The 22,495-nt window shown below is 34.1% G+C and overlaps 1 protein-coding gene and 1 non-coding gene across 2 annotated transcripts in view; one reads left to right on the top strand and one right to left on the bottom strand.

The window, feature by feature from the left end:
- The window catches only part of GRIA4 (glutamate ionotropic receptor AMPA type subunit 4), a 412,492-nt gene that overhangs the window by 37,665 nt on the left and 352,332 nt on the right, over positions 1–22,495 (bottom strand). The window contains exons 10-12 of the mRNA XM_061154923.1: positions 15,255–15,625; positions 13,120–13,318; positions 7,092–7,339 (exon numbers count right to left, since the gene is read on the bottom strand). Coding sequence (XP_061010906.1) covers positions 7,092–7,339; positions 13,120–13,318; positions 15,255–15,625 — 818 coding nt within the window. The remainder of the gene's footprint in view (positions 1–7,091; positions 7,340–13,119; positions 13,319–15,254; positions 15,626–22,495) is intronic.
- On the top strand, positions 21,659–21,730 carry TRNAC-ACA (transfer RNA cysteine (anticodon ACA)). Its single transcript has one exon. It is a non-coding gene; the product is annotated as a tRNA-Cys (tRNA).

Here is a 22,495-nt window from a genome sequence, read left to right on the forward strand (position 1 = left end):
TCTGGAAGACAATCAGGTCCATTTTTTTTGGGCTAGCCTAGCCTCAAACATAAGCCAAAGGTTAGGGTATTGATTTAGGGTTCTGGATATTGGTTTAATTTTAAGTTTTCTATTTCTCATGCTTTTTAAAAAGCATTTGCCTTTCATCCTAAAGTCAGTAGCAATGACTTATTGATAATACTTGTAACTGGGTCCTAGTTACAAGCACCTGAAAAGAGAGGCAACTAGGGACTGGGGATCTGGTGATATCTTCTCTTATTTACTAATAGTATTCTGGCCTGTTACTCTATCAAAAAGGATGTTTAGAACTTGTATATCTCTCAGCTCCAAATATAAAATGACTAGGCTTCTATAATAGCAGAGGCCTTGCAGATAGTTCTTGACAGTTTTTATATAAACTTGCATAGTAAAGCAACAATGGAGAGGGATCCATATACTCATATCGCCTTTGAAAGTGAGTTGCTTGTGTTACACTTGTTTGATTGACTCCAGTTTGATGTTTATTTTGGTAATCTCCCAAAGATTTAACACTTAGAGAAAGCAGATTGAATTTTTAACATTTATGTAAAAAAATACTTGTGCATTTTCTTCATTGAGAAGCTTAGAGAAAAAGCAATATAAATAAAACCATGGTTATTTCAATATGATGTCATGATTTTGGTCAGTAGAGTTTAAAGCAATAGATTTCTTGCACATTTTGGCATAGTATACTTTGCAAGGCACAATTTAATGCTAAGAATATTTTTATGCCGTCAATGTTTTTTCATTGTTGAGTTGTGTGATGATAGAGAAACGTGTTGAAATGGCTTTACAAAGTTTTTGAAAGTGTATTTCGTTCTTTGAATGAGTCCTAACAATGTTTAAGGTTTTCAGAAAGTATGGTACCTGTTCATTAAAAATAAACTACTTTTAATCATGAAAGGAGAAGGCAGTGGCAACCCGCTCCAGTACTCTTGCCTGGAAAATCCCACGGACGGAGGAGCCTGGTGGGCTGCAGTCCATGGGGTCGCTAAGAGTCGGACTCGACTGAACGACTTCACTCTCACTTTTCACTTTCCGGCATTGGAGAAGGAAATGGCAACACACTCCAGTGTTCTTACCTGGAGAATCCCAGGGATGGGGGAGCCTCCTGGGCTGCCATCTATGGGGTCACACAGAGTTGGACATGACTGAAGTGACTTAGCAGCAGCAGCAATCATGAAAAAGCCATTTGTGATATTAATGGAGGATAGACAATGTATTCATAGTATCTTTAACTTCTGTTTGTATATTATTATTTATAAAATGTTCTTAGAGTCAATATAATGACATTTATGAGAAAGTTTGAGGCCAGGTGTGGTATTTTGGAGAGTTGAATGGTGACTTTCTATTCAGGTGTTGCCAGGTGCATATGATATTATGCTTGTAGCAAAGCTATCTCAAATATAGGTTATATCATTTTGAAAACAAAAGTAATAGGACTGATTTTTGGGGAGAAATAAACATTTATAAAATAAACAGGTTAAAGTTTCTTATTTCTACTTAAAACAGAATATATACTCTAAACCATAGTCTTTGCTATTTTCCAGTTCATTTCAAATGACTGTCAAAATATTTTATCTTCCTTCTCTTAAACATGAATAACAAACCAGGCCAAACAAACTTGACTGATATTATCTTGGGTGAACAGACCCATTGTTCACTTGCTTTCTTGTTTCTCTGTGTCCCCTTTGTAAGCTGAACACTAGTACTGCAATTCTGGAAACCAATTCTTGTAGTGAGATGATCTATAAAGATGAGTGACATAATATGGAACTTGTCCAGCTATTAGACATATAGTAAGAGGAAACACATCTAAAGCATATTTATACATATCAGGTAATGAACTTTCATCTTAGAGACAACTTTATGTTTCCTAAATATATGTGGCATGTGCAACTCAAGGTTATAGATTCTGCACTCACATTAGTTGTGTGTTGAAATTGAATTAACTTGAATTTTATAAGATATAGATATTCTTTGGGAGAATTCTTTATACTTAAGAGTATTTGTTTACAAGATAATAGTGTGGGATGAAAGAACAGCAGTGTGGAATTCTGGCTTTTCACTGCACTGTCAAAATGGAGATCTAGTCTTAGATCTCTTGTTAAATCAGTTTGTGAAGGTTTACCTGTTGAACTTCTTTTTTTAGCAATTTTATCTTGTTAAATTTAATCCCCTTTGAGGTAGTATAAAACAGCCACGTATTATTCACTTTTCTCAGGCAAGTTACTAAAATATAGCTTCTAAATGCAATGGAGAGCTGAATATTGAATTTAGAAAAACAGCTGAATACTGAATTTAGAAAGGGTCTAATGGTGTTACCTAGCTAGCCACAATACATCCCTAGAGCGAACAACTTGAAATCTATTTGGTAAATTCTCAGTTGGAACTCAACAACCATTTGTTGAATAAACTGGCAAGTGAATGAAGGCAAATTGTATTAGCATTTTTTTAATAAGAGGGAAGAATGGAAAATGTTAATGCTTGATGAATCTTAAAGAAATGTAGAAAAATGAAAGATTTTTTTCCTTTGCATGGAAAGTTGTAATTTTAATCATCTTTTAATTGTAGGAAAAGAGCTAACTGAAAAACCTAAAATTTTAAATGGCAGTGGAAAGTTTTACGTTTCCTACTGTACTCAATATCAAGCAAGAAAAGGATGGAATGTATGAATGCTAAGGAGGAGTATTTCCCCTTGGGACATATTTAACACTGATACCTGTACCATGTGAATGTGAAATACTTGGTATTTCCACATCTCTAACTGCAAGCAGGGTAAGTGCTTAAGCATATCACAGACAGGGGAATTGCACGTGTTTGTGTTCATGTATGCTGAGAGGTTCTCTTGATGTCTGTATGAGTGAATTTTCTAATCCCAAGGCTAGGCTATCAGACTGAGTTCCAAAACATAAAGAGATCACAAGAACTAAGTTTTTGTGCAGCATTTTTAAATATTTCAGTTATCTGTAACATTTTTTAATATATAAGTTATCTGTAGCATTTTTTAATATGACACCAAATAAAATGAAGGATATTTATAAATGAGAATCCCATAATAGTTAAAAAAAAACAAAATTGTGTACTAATCTGTAATTCATTTCCAGAAAACAAAAGCATATATACTTGAGGCTGAGTACTAATAAGTACCGAGCTTTAAATTTCTGCACTTTTAAGTTTTACTAGTGTCTACATTAAGTGTTAACAATTGACTTGTTACTAACACCAAAAATAGACTACAACTTTATTCTTACAAACAATATCAAGAAACTCCTCCTTTCTAAACTTTCTAAGAACTCCTGAACTGATGACTAAATATGTCCCACAGATTTTACATAGGAAAGTGGTTGTTTACAGATAATATATTTTTCACAGATGAATTTAAATTTTAAATTGAATACATCTGCTCTAAAAAAATACTCCAAAGTGGAAGAAACATAATTTGGCATACAGAGATCGCTACCTACCCTGATATAGATTTAGAATTGAGCCAAGTGTCTGATGAGGGCAGTGACTGTGTTAAACACTCAAATAAAAGGTCCAATGAAGATGTACCCTGCTATTCCCATTCTAGTACTTTGTCCCCTCCTGCCACGCTATTGCTGCGGGGTTCTAAGTTGGCTTCTTTTAAACTGAGCGTGATGAGCTTGGTTTCAAAGGATCAGCTCCCACTGCCACAGGCTCCTGTGGCATTAGCAAGTCCAACTGGACCTCTTTTCCCTCCAGATTTCAAACACTGATGAAGTTGTTTTGGGGCTGCTTTCTCTTGGAAGACTTTTTTTTTTTTGTGACAGATCATTAGTCTTATACTAGCAACAGTTACACAAATAATGCATATCTTTAGAGAAGGCAACATTTGAATAGGGATTATAACTGTTGAATAATAAAAGTACAGGAAATTCATTTTTTCCTTTTAAAATTTTATTTTTAGCTGCACTGTGTGGCTTGCAGGACTTTAGTTTCCTGGCCAAGGTCTGAACACGGGTCCAGGGCAGTGAAAGCAACAAGTCCTAACCACCAGACCTCTAGGGAATTCCCAGACTAGTTCTTTAACTTGACTTCAAACCTTAAGGTCAAGTATACACATTCCTACAAAGGCCAGGAGAATTCTGAAGATATGATCTACTTCTAGGTTCCCTAGAGATACTTGAAGATTCTAGATACCATGAATATCTTTAAAAAGGGTATTTCTCATTTAAAAACCATTTAATAGCCAATAAATCTGTATTAGCTAAATTATGCTTCACTCTAAGGAATCTTTATCAGTTTACTTATTGCATGGAAAGTTAAGAGTATAGAAACTAGTGTAATATAGATAATATACAAAAGAAAGTACTATTTTGATAGTAAAGTATACAACTTTACTATGTATACTTATATAGAAGGAAGATTCTTTCCTTTTCTTAAAGTCTCATGTTGCCCATGAATCAAAACAGCAGCATTTGAAAGAAAGCCATAATTAATGACAACGAAATAGACCAGTCTCACTGTATCCAGAACTATTAACCCAAAAATCTGGTTAAAAAAGATCTTACAGGAAAACAGACTTAGTCTCAACTGAACAAATAAGGAAGAAAGCTTTCAAAGATACTCTGATGCAGGTATACCCTCTGGATTTTGCTCCAAGGACTGCAATTCTTTTGCATTTTATCATTTCTACAGAAGCTGCCTATTAGGCCATCTTTACATTCTTCTCTACGTTAGTTTCCCTGTTTTGAAGCAGAAGGTTACTGGTTGAATAAGAACAAGAATTTAAGCTTAATGAGCCTCCTACTCAGTAGGGCTAAGTGTGAAGGAGTGAAGAGGTGTGGGTAAGGTGAATGCTGGTTAGCTGGCACTGACAGTATTCATATTCTGGCATATTCCAGTATTCTCAAAGGCAGGGCAAAAGGACTGTTTTTGTCATGCAGGGGCCAGCTTGCTCAGGAAATTGTGGCATGTATAAAGCAAAGCACATAAACAAACTCTTCACCCAGGAAGCTGAGTTTAACAACTGCCTCATTAACAAGATCCAGGGAAAGACAGGAAAAGCAGGGGGAGGCCAGAGCTGATTATTATACAGTTCTAGACAGATGAAGTCCTTCAGCTTCCCCCCAAACAATCCCTGTAGTGTGGATTTGACAAAGTGGCACATTTAAGACGGGAACACTGTTGCTATCAATGGGAATCAGGCGTACCAGTATCTGCGGGCCAAATTCAGTCCCTGGAACTTGACTTTTATCAGTAGACACAAGACAGAGGACAAGGCAGCCACATCCACAGAGAATTAACTAAGAGCAAATGCTGCATCCAGTGAATGTAATCAATAGTCTGAACAGTGATCTACATACCAACCACCATAGCTGTCTCCCTTTGGGTTTTTAAAAAATTATTTATACTTTGTACTCTTGTAATTACTATTTTGATGGAGATGTATTTGCCACATGGCCTCATTGAGATTACATCATTTTTATATTTCATTAAACAAAATAAACCCTTTAAAGACCAAATATCCTGATGCCTGATTCTGAATGGCTAAATATGTTGGGGGTAGAATTTTATTACGGATAATTGATTTATTTATTTTGATATTTAACATTATTTATTGATCTATACTTTGCCCAGAATTATTTAAGAACTACAGGTTCCTCTGTTATAGTTAGAGGATTCCCATGGATAATTTATGTTGGACTTCCCCCTTGCACATTTCTCCAGTTTCACATGGGAAGTATGTTCAAATAAACCTGACTTCACAATTGCCAAAGTTGACACTCAAATTTGTCTTTACTGGCTAACGTTTTTCTCTCTTTAAAAATCATCCCTTTTGAACATAACATGAAACCACTTTCTAATTATTACAGTGTTGTTTGCAAGCACAAAATATTGGTTTAACACAACTTTTCAGTACTAGTATTTGTTTTTTATATTTGTCTCAACTCCTCCACCACCCAATACACACACCCAAAGCACTTTGCAATTCCCCTTTCGAAACCAATCATATATTATTATATTGTGTTCACTCTTAACTAGGCAATAGTACAGGTCTTATTACCTTAATTTTTCAGAGGCTTACCAGAAACATCATTTCTCAAGATCAGGTTCTTGGTTAATTCCTTTAGCAAAGATTCTGATTTCCTCTTGAATCTGTGCTTTGTATGAATCTCTCCTAAACAGCACTGAGACCAGAGTAATTTGTCAGTTGTCACTTTTGACCCCGGCTTTATTCTAGCCCCAGTAACACAAAAGCAGCCTTTATTACTTAAGGAAAATAGGAAACACTGCCTCCTGGACATAAACATGTGAATTTTCTATGTCCAGGACCAAAAGGGTAAAAGGGGCAGGTTTAACCAACATTTCCTTAAGAATTAAAGTGCCACTTTTAACACTTGTGGGCTGTTAACCACATGTGTGATGCTTTAGTTGTAAGTCATATTTTAGGGGTCTATGTGTTAACAATTTTGCATTGTTATTGGGTCTAATTTTACAGATCTTACTTACGCCATACTCCGTTTGCAACAGATGAGAGTGTGACTTGAGTAAGCACCATAAAATCAGAGCCCAGTTTTCCCTCCTGCATTTTTAAATAAATGTGATTTGCAAAGTTAGCATCAGTACAACATCAGGATTTTCTAAAAATATAATGATGTCATAATAAATGAAACATTGAAATGGAAAAAAAAGTGTTTTTCTAGAAGATGTTGATTTCTTCATAGAAACTAGTGGGCAGGCATAATTTTAAAAAATAATGAAAAATGTAGAATTATTACTGACACAATGAGAATGTAGATTTCAGTGACCAAAAAAAGTTGATGAGATATAGAAGCATATGCTACCCATGTTTTAGGCCCACTGGAAGCAGCTAGTGTTCAACCAGTTTGGTTTTTATATGGCCTTAAAAGATATATGCTGATCATGATTAATTATTCTAAAATTAAAAAATTACCTGATTGTTGACCAAAAAATATGAAATGGAAGAAAGAAAAACAAACAAACATACCATGTTCACACACAAAACAAAATAATTCTCTCAGGGACATCAGGGAAGGTGGAATACTATAACAACACATGTTATATTGTTATACTATTCCACCCACCTTAATGAAGAGCCCTTGGGCGTTGCTACTCCATAGCCTTTTGAATCCAGATTTCCTCCAACTTTCATTGTGTCACATGGCTTTCGCTGCTCAATGTATTCATTCATAGTGGACTCCAGGAGAAAGGCAAATTTGCCCTTGGATTTTCGCACACGAGCTACTCCCTCAGCTGTAGTCCTAGTGAACACTGATGGCTCTGCTGATCGCATGTAGGTCCACATCTTTTCATACACTGCTATTTTTGATCTCTGGAGGAAATTAAAATAAAATTAAATACAGGAAAGAAGGGAACAAGATGTTAATATTGACTGAACTGGAATCAGGATAAAGCCTTTGACATTACCCCCTAATTCCAACTGGTCATAATAACACTATTTTTTTTTTTTTCAATTAGAAAAATGCCTTTTACCATTGTTTAAGAAAATCACGGAAATGAAAGATATTTAAAAGTTAGTTTGATGAAAAAGGTACCTCATGTCATAATTACTCTAGTTAACTGCTTAAAGAGCTTATTATTTTTATAAAATATAGACATCCATAGAGAGAGTTGTACTGAATTATAGCAAACAAGGAGAATTGTTATATTGTTTTATTTTTATATTTTTCCATGTCTCCAAGTTTTAATGAGAACCATTCTAAAAAGATACATACAAAATATGCAGTCCCTATCAAGTCAGTAGTTGAACACCAAAGGAGGAGGAGAAATCTGCCTTAGTTTGTAAACCAAATATCTATAAAACAAGAATCAAATTTTAGGTCCACCAAAGCCTTTTTAGACCTTTTCTAACAAAATCTCCAAATAGAACATACATTAAACTTAAAGAGAAGTGATTCCTGTTTTTCCACTTTCTATTTTTGAAAAGTTAGTTTTTCTAATCCCTTGACTTCAGTAAAGAAGCTTTATTTTTTTTATTTATTGGCTCGATCTACACTGCTTTTTGTACTTAATTTATTCAATTCCTTTTGTGGGTATATGCATTCATATTAGATTTTTTTTATCCACACATTTTTTTCTTTTCTTTTTTTTTTTTAATGTGAAAATATATCCAAATGAATGCAAATGTCCCTAAGGATGTGTTTAACAAAGTAGGAAAGCCTGAATCCTGTTTGGTGTTTGTTAATACAATGATACACATAGACTTTTATCTGGTGCAGTTATTTTTGTTCAATAGCAAAGTGGGGGAATTTTGCACCTGGGTCAAAACTAAAAGTAATGGAGATTTCCACCAAACTTGACTCTACGCATGAGGCCAAATTCTGAGTATCGTGTATACTTATTTAAGCCAACTTTGTTTGGTTATCAGAAGGTAGAATTCAACAAGAAGCAGATATTCAATAATCGACAAGCAACCTGAATAGCAAACTTAAGAATACATGTTCTGGGCAAAAGCAAATTACTCAGATGATTGATTAAAAGTGGTGTTCAAAATTTTGGCTTCATAAGATGGAAATTTAGCAATCAATAAACATACAATAAGCCACAGAAGATATTTGCATACCTAAAAAACCAAACTCCAGATATTTTATGTTAATATATATTCAAATAGTGATAAATATCAGATGGGAAATAGATATCCTGAAAATTTTCAGGAAATAGAAATTATTTATTTCAGGAAATAGGTACCTAAAATGTTTTTATGTTATTAACACTTAAAAATACTTCATGATACAGAAAATCTGATATGTTTGTGTATGTGTGTTCAGGTAATTACAGGTTACTTCTCGCTACAGAAATCCTCATATTAGGAACATTCTATGCCAACTATATTTCAATTGCAAAGATTCTATGTGGTTCCAGGGCAGAAGACTATCTGAATTAATGAGATCCACTGGGGAGGCCATATTGCCGGGCCTCATTCATTTTATCTCTAATAATGAAGTTCTCTTCCAGAGAATGAACTATTCCATTTTACAGTGAGTTCCAATCTCTGAAAATTATAAACTCCCTGGATCACTTAATACTGATTGTCTTTGAACATCTATTCTGGTTATTTCAATTTAGAGACTTGTTGGTAAACATCTATTAGCCATGTAGTAATACATATATATATATTTGTTTCACTATATATACTAAATTGAAACCAGAAGAAATAAAATCTGAGTATTATTTTGATTAAAATTTCTTTCAAAAAATTTAAGAATACAAGAATCATGCTTGTTACTTGCCAACTTTCTTATTATTCAGTATCTTGTTACAGGAACAAGAAACAAGTAAACAAAACTAACACAGCAAAATGGAAAAAAAGAAAAATTTTAGGGCTTGATAATTGTGCAAGTAATTTTACAATATAAATGCAACAGAACCTTAAAGCAAGTGATTTTTGTAAAGGAATAAAATACTTTTGTTATTGATATTTTATTGTAGTCCATTTCCATAATATTAATGTGAGGGAAATTACTGCTGTATTTGTTTAAATCATATTGAATTACATATACCATAAATGCAAAAGAAACTAACTCCTTTAAAATCCTGAAGAAAGAGGAATCTTTAGTGTAATTATGCTTAACAGTTCTTATGTATCAGTATAATATAAATTAGGAATAATGAAAGAAACTCTTTAGAAAAAAAAATTTGCATGATGTGTAAATGTGTACTCTGTTAATGTTTAAAAATTCTGATTCTGATTTAAAAGGGGCATGGTTTAGAAAAAATCAAATTCACATGGTGGAGAAGGTGAGGTGGGAGATTCAAGAAGTAGCACTGGAAATAATATTGCTGTGCCTTACCTGTCACTGTAAGAGGGTGTTGTTAAGGAAGGAAGGCAAGGTAATCGTTATAAATTTGATAAGACAGGCTAAACTGGGGAAATTTCTGCCAACCCATCAAGTTCATAAATGTAATGATAATAGCGCTTTTAATATCTTCATCTTCAGCTATAAAGATCAGGTTTGGGGAGTGAATATGCTCAAAGTAATAAGCAAAAGTAATATGTCACTATTTTTTAAAATTATAAAATTAATGTCAGCTTCATCTTTATTATGAAACACTATATATGGGAAGCTATTTAATTTAGAACACTATTTAATTATTTAAAATAATTCTTAGAGATTTAAAAATGTGCTTTCTTTTTAATTTCTCAAAATTAAGTATTTTGCCATTTCTGCTTTTAATATAAATATAAAAATGTCATACATTGTTATCATGTGAATTATTTCCTGCTTTTAGTAGCTTATGCAGCAAGACTGAAGTTCCAGTAAGAGCTCATCAATGCACTATGATCATATTATAACAACTGAGATACTAATCCGCCTCATTTATGCATTCATAATTTCACTGACGACAAACAGGCACAGGATAAAATTGCACTGAAATGAAAATCAGTGTGTTCAAATCAGGTATAATGTAAAAGTGCCTTTACAAAAGCCAGTCATTAAGTGACAAACACAAAATTTCTTTAAATGCCTCTATGTATATGCTGACCAATGTGCACAGAACAAGAGACTTATCAAGTTTCTTAACGGGGCAAGACCAAGGCAGTTGTTGAATTTGGATGTTATTTTCCCCATGGCTTAACTCTTTCCAGAACAACGGCAACATTTTTTGAAGTTCTGAGTACAGATAACTGCCTGAGGCAATTTAGTGAAGCTGATAGATGTATCATTACTGTGTTCCTATAAGAAAACATTTTGATAGGGACAAATGTACCTTTCACGGTTTGTTTCCTCAATCTATCAGACAAATAGTTCATTTAAACCAGGTTATCATGTATGAGAGAGGAAGGAGAACACAGGGTGGGAAGTGAATGAGGTTTTTATCAAAGAACTGAAATTAATGCACTCCTGGAAGTGTGCTTCCAGAGAAAATGATTTTCTTGTCCCATTTGGGCTCAACTTTTCTACAGCATAAATACCTATACTTATAAAACTCTTTCAATTTTAAAATTGGAATTGGGTAGGACAGAAAGGAGATAGGGCATGGTGACTGCACAACTTAAATGGAAGACTCTGTGTCTAGGAAGCAGCTTTCTTTATTCCTATATTTTTAATCAATATATTCTCTTATCTACCTCATTAGTTTTTTAAATTTGAGCAGTTTTTAAAAATTCTATAAAGATTAGAAATAACATTTTCAATGTACTTGATGACAAAGAGATTTACAGAGAGTTAGCTTTAAAATATTTTCAGGAAATCACTATGATGTTTCTTTTCTCCTTTTTCACTCAAAGCAGAATGATGAACCTATAAACATTTGCTTTATTTACATGAAAATCAGCCATCATTTTTCAGTAAAATGCAATGAATAGCACAAATTTGTATACTATCTTATTGTGTATACACACTGATTTTTAGGCAAATCACTACATTTTACCTACTTTCTTTTGGGTGAAACTTTAATGACAATCCACTCCAGTATTTTTGCCTGGGAAATCCCATGGACAGAGGAGCCTGGAAGGCTATAGTCCTTGGGCTTGTAGAGTTGGACACAACTGAGTGACTAACACTTTCATCTTTTAGATTTCTAGCAAGGTTTTGAAGTTATGCTCAAATGTATTAGAGCAGTATGCTATTATATTAAGCTTTAGAGACTGGAATGCACTTAGTAAGTTAAAAAAGTTTGACTAAGTTTATTCATAGAATATTGTTAATAAAATATATTGTCATGACTATTATTTACAGTTTTAGAAAAATCTACAAATACTTTATAATTAACTTAAAATTTTATATCTATTTGTCAAGTTCCAAATTGTTGACAAATATGTTCACTGTCTTTTTCTTTTTTAAAAACACAATGTGCAGTGACGGGTTTGACAGCTTTTGAATGATCTGCTGTGTTACATCAGTGATTTAGTGTTACCTCAGCATTTATAGTATATAAGAATACTATAATTTAATTTTTTTAAAAAAGAGAAATATCTTATTGAAATTCAAGTGCATGAAAATTAAGCCTGGCTTAAGGAGTAACATCTTCTGTTGTTTTTAACTTGCAACCTGAATGAGAAAACAAAATGAGAATGAGAAAACAAAAACATTTAAAATGAAAGTATAATTTCCCAAGTACTATATATAAGAGTGAATTTGCTTTAAGGGTCTATCATTAATTTTATAGAATAGTTTAGGAAATAGTGAAATATATCTTGCCTTCTAAATTGTTAAATATCTAGTCTCTAAGCAATTGATGTTTAATACTAATATAAGATGCAATTATTACCTAGCTAAATATCTGTGAAAATGTTACCCTTATTACTTTTTAGTTTTTTGGTTCTGAAGTCACAAAATGAACCTTTATCTCTGGTCAGATATTATGAAATTTATATTTCCGGATTTATGTAAAACCAGAGTAAAAGAGATTCTCTGATCAAAAAATTCATCCTGAGTGGCACTAAGAGCTGAAAACCAAAAACCTCCAAAATACTTGCCATCCTGATGGCAAGCCAAAGGAATCATATCCATATGTGAAATGCAATTATATCAGTTTGAACAATTTTATTTGCAAAAGCAGAGAAGTCACCTCAAATGAAATACCACACAATGCTTTACAAGGGTGCTAGAACTTAGTAGTTATTGTTCTCTTTATCTAGTGAGAAAGCAAATATATTGCTTTGAAATCCATTGTTACAGAATACATTATGGAACAATAAACCTCATATAAATACTATAGCGTGCTATTAAGGCTTTGAGACTCAAATGCAGTAAGGTAATTGTATTTTATTTTTTTTATGCCCTGTTTTCATTTTTATGCTCTAAGTCCCAAAGCATAGACAAATCCAAATCTTACCAGATAAAGTATCATCACGGCATTATCAACTTTGGAATCTTTGGGATTAAATGAAGTTGCTTTGTTTACCCTTTTACTGTTACTGTTCCTTAGTGAGGGTCCCTCTTGCAATGTGAGTAAATCAATAGGCTTTTGCAACTTAAAATGACTAAAATCCAAGTAGAAATATACAGCATAGCTATGTTTAAATATAGCAGTTACCATTGTGTTTGCAAAGCCTATAGTAGCTAGAGCCCATAGTATAATTATTTGCAAAATTGCTTAAATTTCAAAGTTATGAACATTTCCTTTTTAGTTTTCCCCTCAACTTACTCTGAAGAATTCTTTTGTTGACCCTGAATCCAGTGTTCCGTAGGCAATTTCTGTTTGTTTGGCCAAATCTTCTGCACTTTCTATAGGGGAGACCATTCTCTCAACCGTCAGGAAAGCGGCGAGATTAGCAGTATAAGATGATATAATGATGAGGGTAAAGAACCACCAAACACCTCCAACAATTCGTCCTGAGAGGGATCTAAACATGGATAAGATAATGTACATTTTCCTTTCTATAATCAACATAAAGAAAAGAAATACCATTGTGTATGTTTAAAAATAATTGTAAGTGTCATTTTATGTTCTAAATAGTCTACTTAAGAATGATTCTAGTATTTCTGTATCATTTGATATCTTTCATGCTATATTGAATGTATAAATGCCATTTTAAAAATACTTTTCCTTTTAATTGTTTACTTGGCAGAAATGTGGAACCAAATGCCTTTCCATCAGATTCAGAGGAAGAACACTTGCTTAAATTCATTGACTCCCACTCACTTTATTGTCTCTGAATTAGGAAGCAGCCTATGTTTGATGAGATAAAACACAGTATCACAGTTTGATTGGAAGCACTGTTATGAAATGGCAATACATCTTAACGATGGGTAAACTCTTAGATTTGATACAAGGTGGTAGATGCTTTTGTGAGAGAATTTGTTTGTACCTTCAGTCAGAGGTATGCAAGGATAGATGGGACATATGCCAAGGTGGGGCTTGATCAGAAACATATCTAGGACTGGTCTCCAAGGAACCATAGTTGAGAACATTTTGTTTGTTTGTTGGATAAAAATATTCTATTTCTTATCTGAGTGGAGGATGACCTGTGTCTTAAAGTGCTTTCCACACTGGTATAAAAATGTTCTCTTTGCCACTGCCCACATGAGACCAAAGCATGTGATTGGTCAATGTGCAGCATGACAGCACTGAAAACTGATGCTGGAGATCAAAAAATGTTTTCTCTCACCCTTTCTCTGGCTATCAAGGATGTGTGAGTGAGCAGAGGGAAAGTGAGAATGAAATGCATAAAAAAATTCAGAACATAGTCATAATTGATTTCACCCCATAGGACCATTGGACCATCTAAAATTCCTGTGACAATTTATTTTAAATATTTTCTTAATATTTTCCTAGGCATTTCTAGCCTAAAATGCTCCCTTCTTAATGTTACTATACAAGTGGCACCTATTGGTTTTAACTTAGCATTTACTTAATCCTGATTTTAAAAACCATAAAATTATTTCTTGATTTGTTTTGATTTCTTTTCATTAATTGAGGATTATTTATTCAAATTCCTATGTTATTGGAATTTATGCACATTTATAGTGTTCCTGGGTCATAAGGAATACAAAGTGCATTGTAGCTAAAATGTCTCTTTTTAAGAAAGCATTATATTTCTTGAGATGATACACATATATGTGATGATAATATGTCACTGTTTAAGTGTAATTCTTAGCTTCTCTTGACTTCACCTACTTTTCTCAGAGAAATTTGGTATTTTTCTTGTAGCAGTAGGTTGGCTGCATTTTTGGCAAACTTAACTAAACTATGTCTTAACTGACATGAGCTGTGACTCCATAGATAAAACATATATAGTATTTACATTTCTGACTCTGTGTACTGCTTAGCTTGTTTATGATTGTTTAGAAAAAAGTATATCTGGAACCTACTATATTGACTTAGGTTTTAGGTAATTTCATGGCAGAAATTTCCATTAAGCTACACAGGATTTAAGTTGAATTCAAAATTAATTCTCAAAAATGAACAACAATGACAAAAACATTTGATTTTGTAAAGGAAATAACATGAAAATAAATTTCCTTTCTTAAGAATTTAGATTTAGTTTCCACCTGTCAAGTCACCATAGGAAATATTAATACTAAATGATTTTTGAGAGTTCTGATGGGTTCCATATGTTCCTTTTCCATTGGGAAATTAACCTTTATGATGTATCCATACTTCGTGCTAATCCGGAAAAATTGGTTATGAGTGTACTTAGATTAATTTGGGGAGTACAAAGTCTTTCTCTGTTTTAGGCAATGCTCTGCCTCTAGAAAAATAACATGTAGAGAGGTGTCATGCACAATATTAAGAGTTACTAGGGAGTTGGTGAAGAACTTAAGGGCTTTGAAACTAACCTGGGTGAAATGTCACATCCTTGCTGCATAAAAGCACCCAGGGAAAACCAGAGGCTGTTAAAGATGCCAAACTCGTTGGGAGGCTGGTCACTGGGTCCTTCCTTCCCATCTTCCGGCTCTTCTGTGTGCCACTCGTAAGGACTAAACCTACTAACCAGGAACAAGACCACGCTGACACCAATGTAGGCAAAGACTATGCACATCCAAATCTCATAGGCCAGAGGATCCAAGAAGGAAAACACTCCTGGTTTAGATTTCTGAGGCTTTTTGATCATAATAGATATGCCCAAACTCATGAAGGGCTTAGAGAAGTCAATGACCTCCTCTCGGACCAAAGTGATTGTCAGAGGGGCAATAGCAATCTCTGCTTTCTATAAAAGAAAAGACACATGAAAAAAAATGTAGGTTAATAGATTTCATGAACCATTTAATACTGGATTGATTCACTCAGATTTTAATCTGTTAGTATTTATTCTACATTTTTTTGGGGAATACCTACAATAAATAAGGCCAGTGACAAAGATGAACAGTAGATTTTTTTTTATAAGATATTATGTCACTTTAATTGCAAGTATATTTTTATTTGTGCTAGTAATTAGATAAGAGGGAGAGAAAAAGAGAAGGAGTAGGCATAGCAAAAATAGCTTAAACTCAAATAACTGCATTAGTCTTTAAGGGTCTGACACAGTGCAGAGGAGGACACTTGAAAATTTTCCCATATGGCTGAATTTCTGAATTTCTTGGCTAGAATTACTGATATTTTGCAGTCTTTTCTATTTTATTTGGAATGTGGTCACTAATTCATTACTTGGCCATTTCTTAAAATTATGAATTTCAAATTTCAAATAGCCTTTTCTTTTTTAGTCCTTTCCAGTTATGAGAAAACCTAGCATGAAGCTTGTGTTTGTAAAATAGAAGAAACCTGTTGTTTGATAGCATTTTTCAACTCAGAATACAGACAAAAATCTGGAAATTGGCATTTACTTCTTCCTATTTACATACTTGGATTTCTACTTTCAATTTCTAAAAAAGATTTTGGAAATGGCACAGTCAATTCTTATAAATTTTATTAATAAGATACCAGCTTCCATTTTTATGTTGTGATTCTGAGTAACTTTTCTGAATCTATTTCCATATCTTCAAAATTAAGACATTTTCTTTCTTGTTTACCTCATTACATTATTGTGATTATTAAACAAATCTTAATAAAACAATAAAACATTTACTGAACAGTTACTGAGGGATTTTATGTCTATGTGGATTTAACTGTTTTGAATGGCTTCTCACTTTGCCATCTTAAACAGATAAACAATGTTACGCTTATCATTGTTTTACAGATGGTTGAGACTGAGACTCAAATTAGTTTTACACATCATAGCAGCTCTGCAATTTGAGATTGTATTTCTGTTAAATTATGCCATCTCTAAAATCAAATGAAATGAAGTATGGTGAAAAAACTGTAAATTGTTACATGATCTACAAATGAGAAAAGTTTTTTTGATTATTTATTTTAGAAGGAAAATATTTGGTATTAAAATGGAATCTGAAACACAGACATATATGTTCTTACACAGTGGCTGCCAGTTTTATATTCACTTTATGTATCTTCAGGCCCCTGGATTGTTATGATGTTATGATGGCCAGCAGCTTGGTACAAAGGCAACTGGAAGGTTAGAATGGGAAATGTACTCTTGTTGTCATGCTTTCCACTGAGTGTCTGAAAAGTAACTGCATATGCTTTCAAGTGGGAATAAATTTAGTTCACATCAAAAATACCTATATGTAATACAAAAGTCAGAATCATTTTTGAGAGATTATTACTTCCCCATAGTTACTATCATTTGTATGATTTTTATTATACAGTGATATATGAAGTAGATATAGAATATAAAAACAGAAAGAGAAAATTATGAAAAGTTATCTTCATTTCCTTCATTACTCTTATTTTTTAAATATGCCCTATCAGAAATTATTTCATGAATATTATTTTTTTTTTGTTTTAAAATTGGGTAATATAGAACACCATATTTTATAACTCCTTTTCTCAAGAGAATATGATGAGGTATTTCAACATTATTTCAACATATATAGTAAAAATAAGTTTTAATGATTGCAAATCTTTTATCATGCTAAAATATCAAAATTTATTCATTCAACTTATTTTGGGGGGGATATCTGTATTGTTTCCAGTTTTACGCAGTTTATAACAATGGTGATATAAACAACTTTGAAGACAAATCCTCACATATAACTTTGTTATTTAATGCTCATTACATATTTTGCACAATTTTTCTCACTGAAGATCATGCAAATTTGTATTGTTATCGGCGCTGTGTGAAAGCACCTTCAGCTTTGAACCCTGGATATTCCCTGTGCATTTCCAGGGGATTTTTTCATTTATTCTCATTTATCTTCACCAATTTGCTAATCTCATTGTACTGACTTGAATTTTTTAAATTTTTGTAAAAAACGGACAATTTTACTCCTTTTATATATTACTTGTCATAATCTTCCCCACTTCCATATGGGCTATTCTGTTTTTGCTCACTAATTTACGTGTTTTAAATATGTTAAAATATTATTTTCCATATAGATATTTTAAATATTCTTCCTAGTCATCAATTGTTTTGTTTATGTTACTTGATTTGTGATACTTTATTTTAGTATACATGTTTTAAAATTTTGTTTTAGCCATATAAAATTATATTTTTGCATTTTCAGGCTTTGGTTTCATGCTTAGTAAAATCCCTCTCATAGCGTATGATCAACCTCAATATACACTTTATTCTAGTACCTGTAATCCCCCTATAATTTATCTAGCATATTACATGATAATGTATTACAAAATTGTCCTGCTTTACCAGTAGGGATAAATGGATAATGCTTCCTTTAAGTGATGTGAAATACCACCTTTCAAATACTACACTGTTCTGTGTAGTATCTTCTGAAATTTTTTACTTATACAAGTGGCCATTAGTGAGAGTAAACTCCTTAAAGGTAGAGAAGCATGAAGAGAAATAAAGGAGTCTCCAGCACATAAAACTCGGTGCAGTGGAAAGCAAACATTAGATAACAGTGGTGACGGCAATGCTCAATGACACACTTGAGGTTCTGAAAGAGGTCGCGGAACAGAAGATACATCTGAGTTTTCTCTGCTAACTTTGGAGATGTTGCATTTGCCTTGTTCCATTAGCTCTCAGTGATTCCCAAAATTGTGAGAAATGTCTCCTGCAAGAGCTTCATAATGTTTGGATTCTCAATGACTTCTGGAGTGAGGCTGATGAACCAGCATTTTAACACATATCACAAGTAATTCTAGTGTTGGGAGGACATGGAATTTGCTCTGAGAAAAATCTCTTTGGTTAAAATATACACAGAAGCACAGCAGGGCACAGGAAGAGGCCCTGGTGCAGTAACCACAGAAGATCCTGTCAGGGATTTGTTGCAGTCTGCAGTAGTGACAGGCAGAGAGAATCTGAAAGTGTAAGGGAGGTTTTGAGCTTTGGGGTAACCACCTGGTGGTGTGCTGAGATCACATCTAAATGTCTGGCAGATAATCTGTTCCTAACAATTACAGTAACAAGGTTTGCAAAGAATAAAGTAAAAAAAAAAAAAAATAAATAATGGACTCAAAGTTAATCATCTTGCTGGCTTTGTTGAGTAGAAGAATATACACAGAGTTTTACTTAGGGCCTGTAAACTGAGAATTCATGTGTGCATTAGCAGTAAGAAAGGAAAAAAATGTAGTTGAGAGTCAAGTAAAGACTTTGCAGACATGAGAATGGAAAATATAAAATCTGTGGAAAGTATATGAGATGTGAACAAAGATTCCTTTTGGGAAAAAATTGGACAACTCAAGTGGCAAAAATCAGATTATTTAAATCCTTGTGAATTGGCTGAGGAATCAATAAAGAGTAATAATCATTATGTTACCTTTTCTCTCTGAGAACAGCCTGACTTTGTGACTTTTTTGTGCCATGTGACACATGTACTAGTGATACAATTTTGTTGCTTTTAATTATACGACTCCCTTCATATCACTTATTTTCACTATTTAAACAATATTCTCCCAATAAAATGTCATCAGAACACTTGCACAGGAGTGAGCCTGGGTTACCAACTTGGTAAGGACTCCAGAGGAGAGATATGTAACAAATGTAGAAAATAACTCTGATTAGTTATCTGGTCCGAAATTAACTGAATTCAAGGATGCACTTTTGAGATGAAATACTCAGTAGTGTAACTAGTAAAGTAATGCTCAAAATTCTCCAAGTCAGGCTTCAGCAATATGTGAACTTCCAGATGTTCAAGCTGGTTTTAGAATAGGCAGAGGAAAGAGAGATCAAATTGACAACATCCGCTGGATCATTGAAAAAGCAAGAGAGCTCCAGAAAAACATCTATTTCTGCTTGATTGACTATGCCAAAACCTTTGACTGTGTGGATCACAATAAATTGTGGAAAATTCTGAAAGAGATGGGAATACCAGACCCCCTGACCTGCCTCTTGAGAAACCTGTATGCAAGTCAGGAAGCAACAGTTAGAAGTGGACATGGAACAACAGACTGGTTCCAAATAGGAAAAGGAGTACGTCAAGGCTGTATATTGTCACCCTGCTTATTTAACTTATATTCAGAGTACATCATGAGAGAGGCTGGGCTGGAGGAAGCACGAGCTGGAATCAAGATTGCTGGGAGAACTATCAATAACCTCAGATATGCAGATGACACCACCCTTATGGCAGAAAGTGAAGGACTAAACAACCTCTTGATGAAAATGAAAGAGGAGAGTAAAAAAGTTGGCTTAAAGCTCAACATTCAGAAAACTAAGATCATGGCATCTGGTCCCATCACTTCATGGGAAATAAATGGGGAAACAGTGGAAATGAGGCTGACTTTATTTTTCTGGGCTCCAAAATCATTGCAGATGGTGATCGCAGCCATGGAATGAAAAGATACTTGCTCCTTGGAAGGAAAGTGATGATCAACCTAGACAGCATATTGAAAAGCAGAGACATTACTTTGCCAATAAAGGTTCATCTAGTCTAGGCTATGGTTTTTCCAGTAGTCACGTATGGATGTCTAAGAGGTGGACTATGAAGAAAGCTGAGTGCAGAAGAATTGATGCTTTTGAACTGTGGTGTTGGAGAAAACTCTTGAGAGTCCCTTGGACTGCAAGGAGGTCCAACCAGCCCATCCTAAAGATCAGTCCTGGGTGTTCACTGGAAGGACTGATGTTGAAGCTGAAACTGCAATACTTTGGCCACCTGATGCAGAGAGCTGACTCATTTGAAAAGACCCTGATACTGGGAAAGATTGAGGGCAGGAGGAGAAGGGGACAACAGAGAATGAGATGTTTGGATGGCATCACGGGCTCGATGGACATGAGTTTGGGTAGACTCTGGAAGTAGGTGATGGACAGAGAGTCCTGGCGTACTGCGGTTCATGGGGTCGCAGAGTCGGACATGACGGAGCGACTGAACTGGACCGACTCAGTAGTGCTTTCTGAAGGGAGCGAATCAGTGTAGTTCTAGGCACTAGGTTAGGGTTCACATTTAAAATTTTAAAGTTTAATGTATTACCAACAAACACATGCTTTAAGAACTCTTTTTCTTTGAGAATTAAAGCTCAATATCAAATTGTTGATGAGCCCAGTGGTAAAATACTTTTTGATTTTTTAAGCCTGAAAATTTTGTTTTCCTCATTTAGGGCACCTAACTAGTCAGCAGTTCTTTCAAATGACTATAAAGCTAACTAACTGCTTTTTAATGCCAAATGATTTCCTCTTACTGCTATAGCTGTCCTGTGCAGAGAATGTTCATTGTTTCATGGTCTGAAAGCAGGATGTAGAAACACAAAAGTCTTGAACTGCAGTTCTGGCTCAAAAGTGAGCCCCTCTGTATACATCAGTTATGTTCTAACTGGAGTGGATTGCCTTTCCCTTCTCCAGGGGATCTTCCCGACCCAGGGATCAAACCCAAGTGTCCCGCATTGTGGGCAGATTATCACTGAGCTACCTGGGAAGCCCAATGTTCTAACATGTTCTACTTTTATTCTTTCCTGGGGAAGGATTACTTTTGTGTAATTCTTAATTTTTAAAGGGAGTCTTGAAGAATTAATCAAACAGAATGTGTTTTGAACATGAAATTTGTGAAATGTAAATTGGCTTATAGGAAATTTCAGGATACAGTTCAAGTGTATATGACTTTTACTGGTTACTTGATGAAGAGAACTCACTGTGGGCTCTAGGTTTGATTTCTGGACTTTGGAAATATACCATCACTGGCATTTGATAAATGCTGGCTTGATTTTAACACTGCCATGTTAGCTGAAGAAACCAATCTTGTTCTAGTTCAGGCAGGAATGTCTACACTGAATTTGCCCTTGACTTGAAATATGTATGACTTCCCTGGTGGCTCAGATGGTAAAGCGTCTGCCTACAGTGCGGGAGACCCAGGTTCGATCCCTGGGTTGGGAAGATCCTCTGGGAAAGGAAATGGCAACCCATTCCAATACTCTTGCCTGGAAAATCCCATGGATGGATGAGCATGGTAGGCTACAGTTCATGGGGTCACAAAGAGTTGGACACGACTGAGTGACTTCACTTTCACTTTGAATATATACACTAAAAATCTGGTGAACTCAAAGCGAAGGGCCTGACATGCTTTCACGTGAGGCCTGCTATGGAATAAATTATCACTTTTGTGTTTACTATGTTGGAAAAAATGATGTCATTGCATATAAGTTTAAATTTATTGTGTTCAGCAGAGTTGTAAGAATTTCACATTATTGGTGAGTCTTTAATATATGCTAGCTAGTTTGCTGATTGCTTCATTAATAGTTTAAAACATATTTACTTGTAAATACAACCAATAGAAATATAAATAAATAGCTAAAATAAGGCTCAACTTTATGCTGTTAAAGGAAATCTGCTCCTACAATTATCAAGTAACAGATAAGTAATGGAGCTGTTCTGTAGCTCTCAAGACATGTCTCTGGTATAGCAGCATCAAGCTTAAGAGAATAATCATCATAGATACTGAAGTTAGTGTTTTTTTAAAATAGAATATCATAGTCTGAATTTTTATCTTTTTGAAGTTATCAAGTATTAGTTTCCCTAATTGTTTGGAAATTATACTACTAATGAAATAGAGAAACATTTGACATCATATATGCTTCTTTGAATGTAACTGCAAATTTTAAAAAACAACAATAGACATTTAACAGTTGATATGTGCCCAAG

Source organism: Dama dama, chromosome 1 (genome assembly GCF_033118175.1).
Source record: "Dama dama isolate Ldn47 chromosome 1, ASM3311817v1, whole genome shotgun sequence".
Lineage (NCBI taxonomy): Eukaryota > Metazoa > Chordata > Mammalia > Artiodactyla > Cervidae > Dama > Dama dama.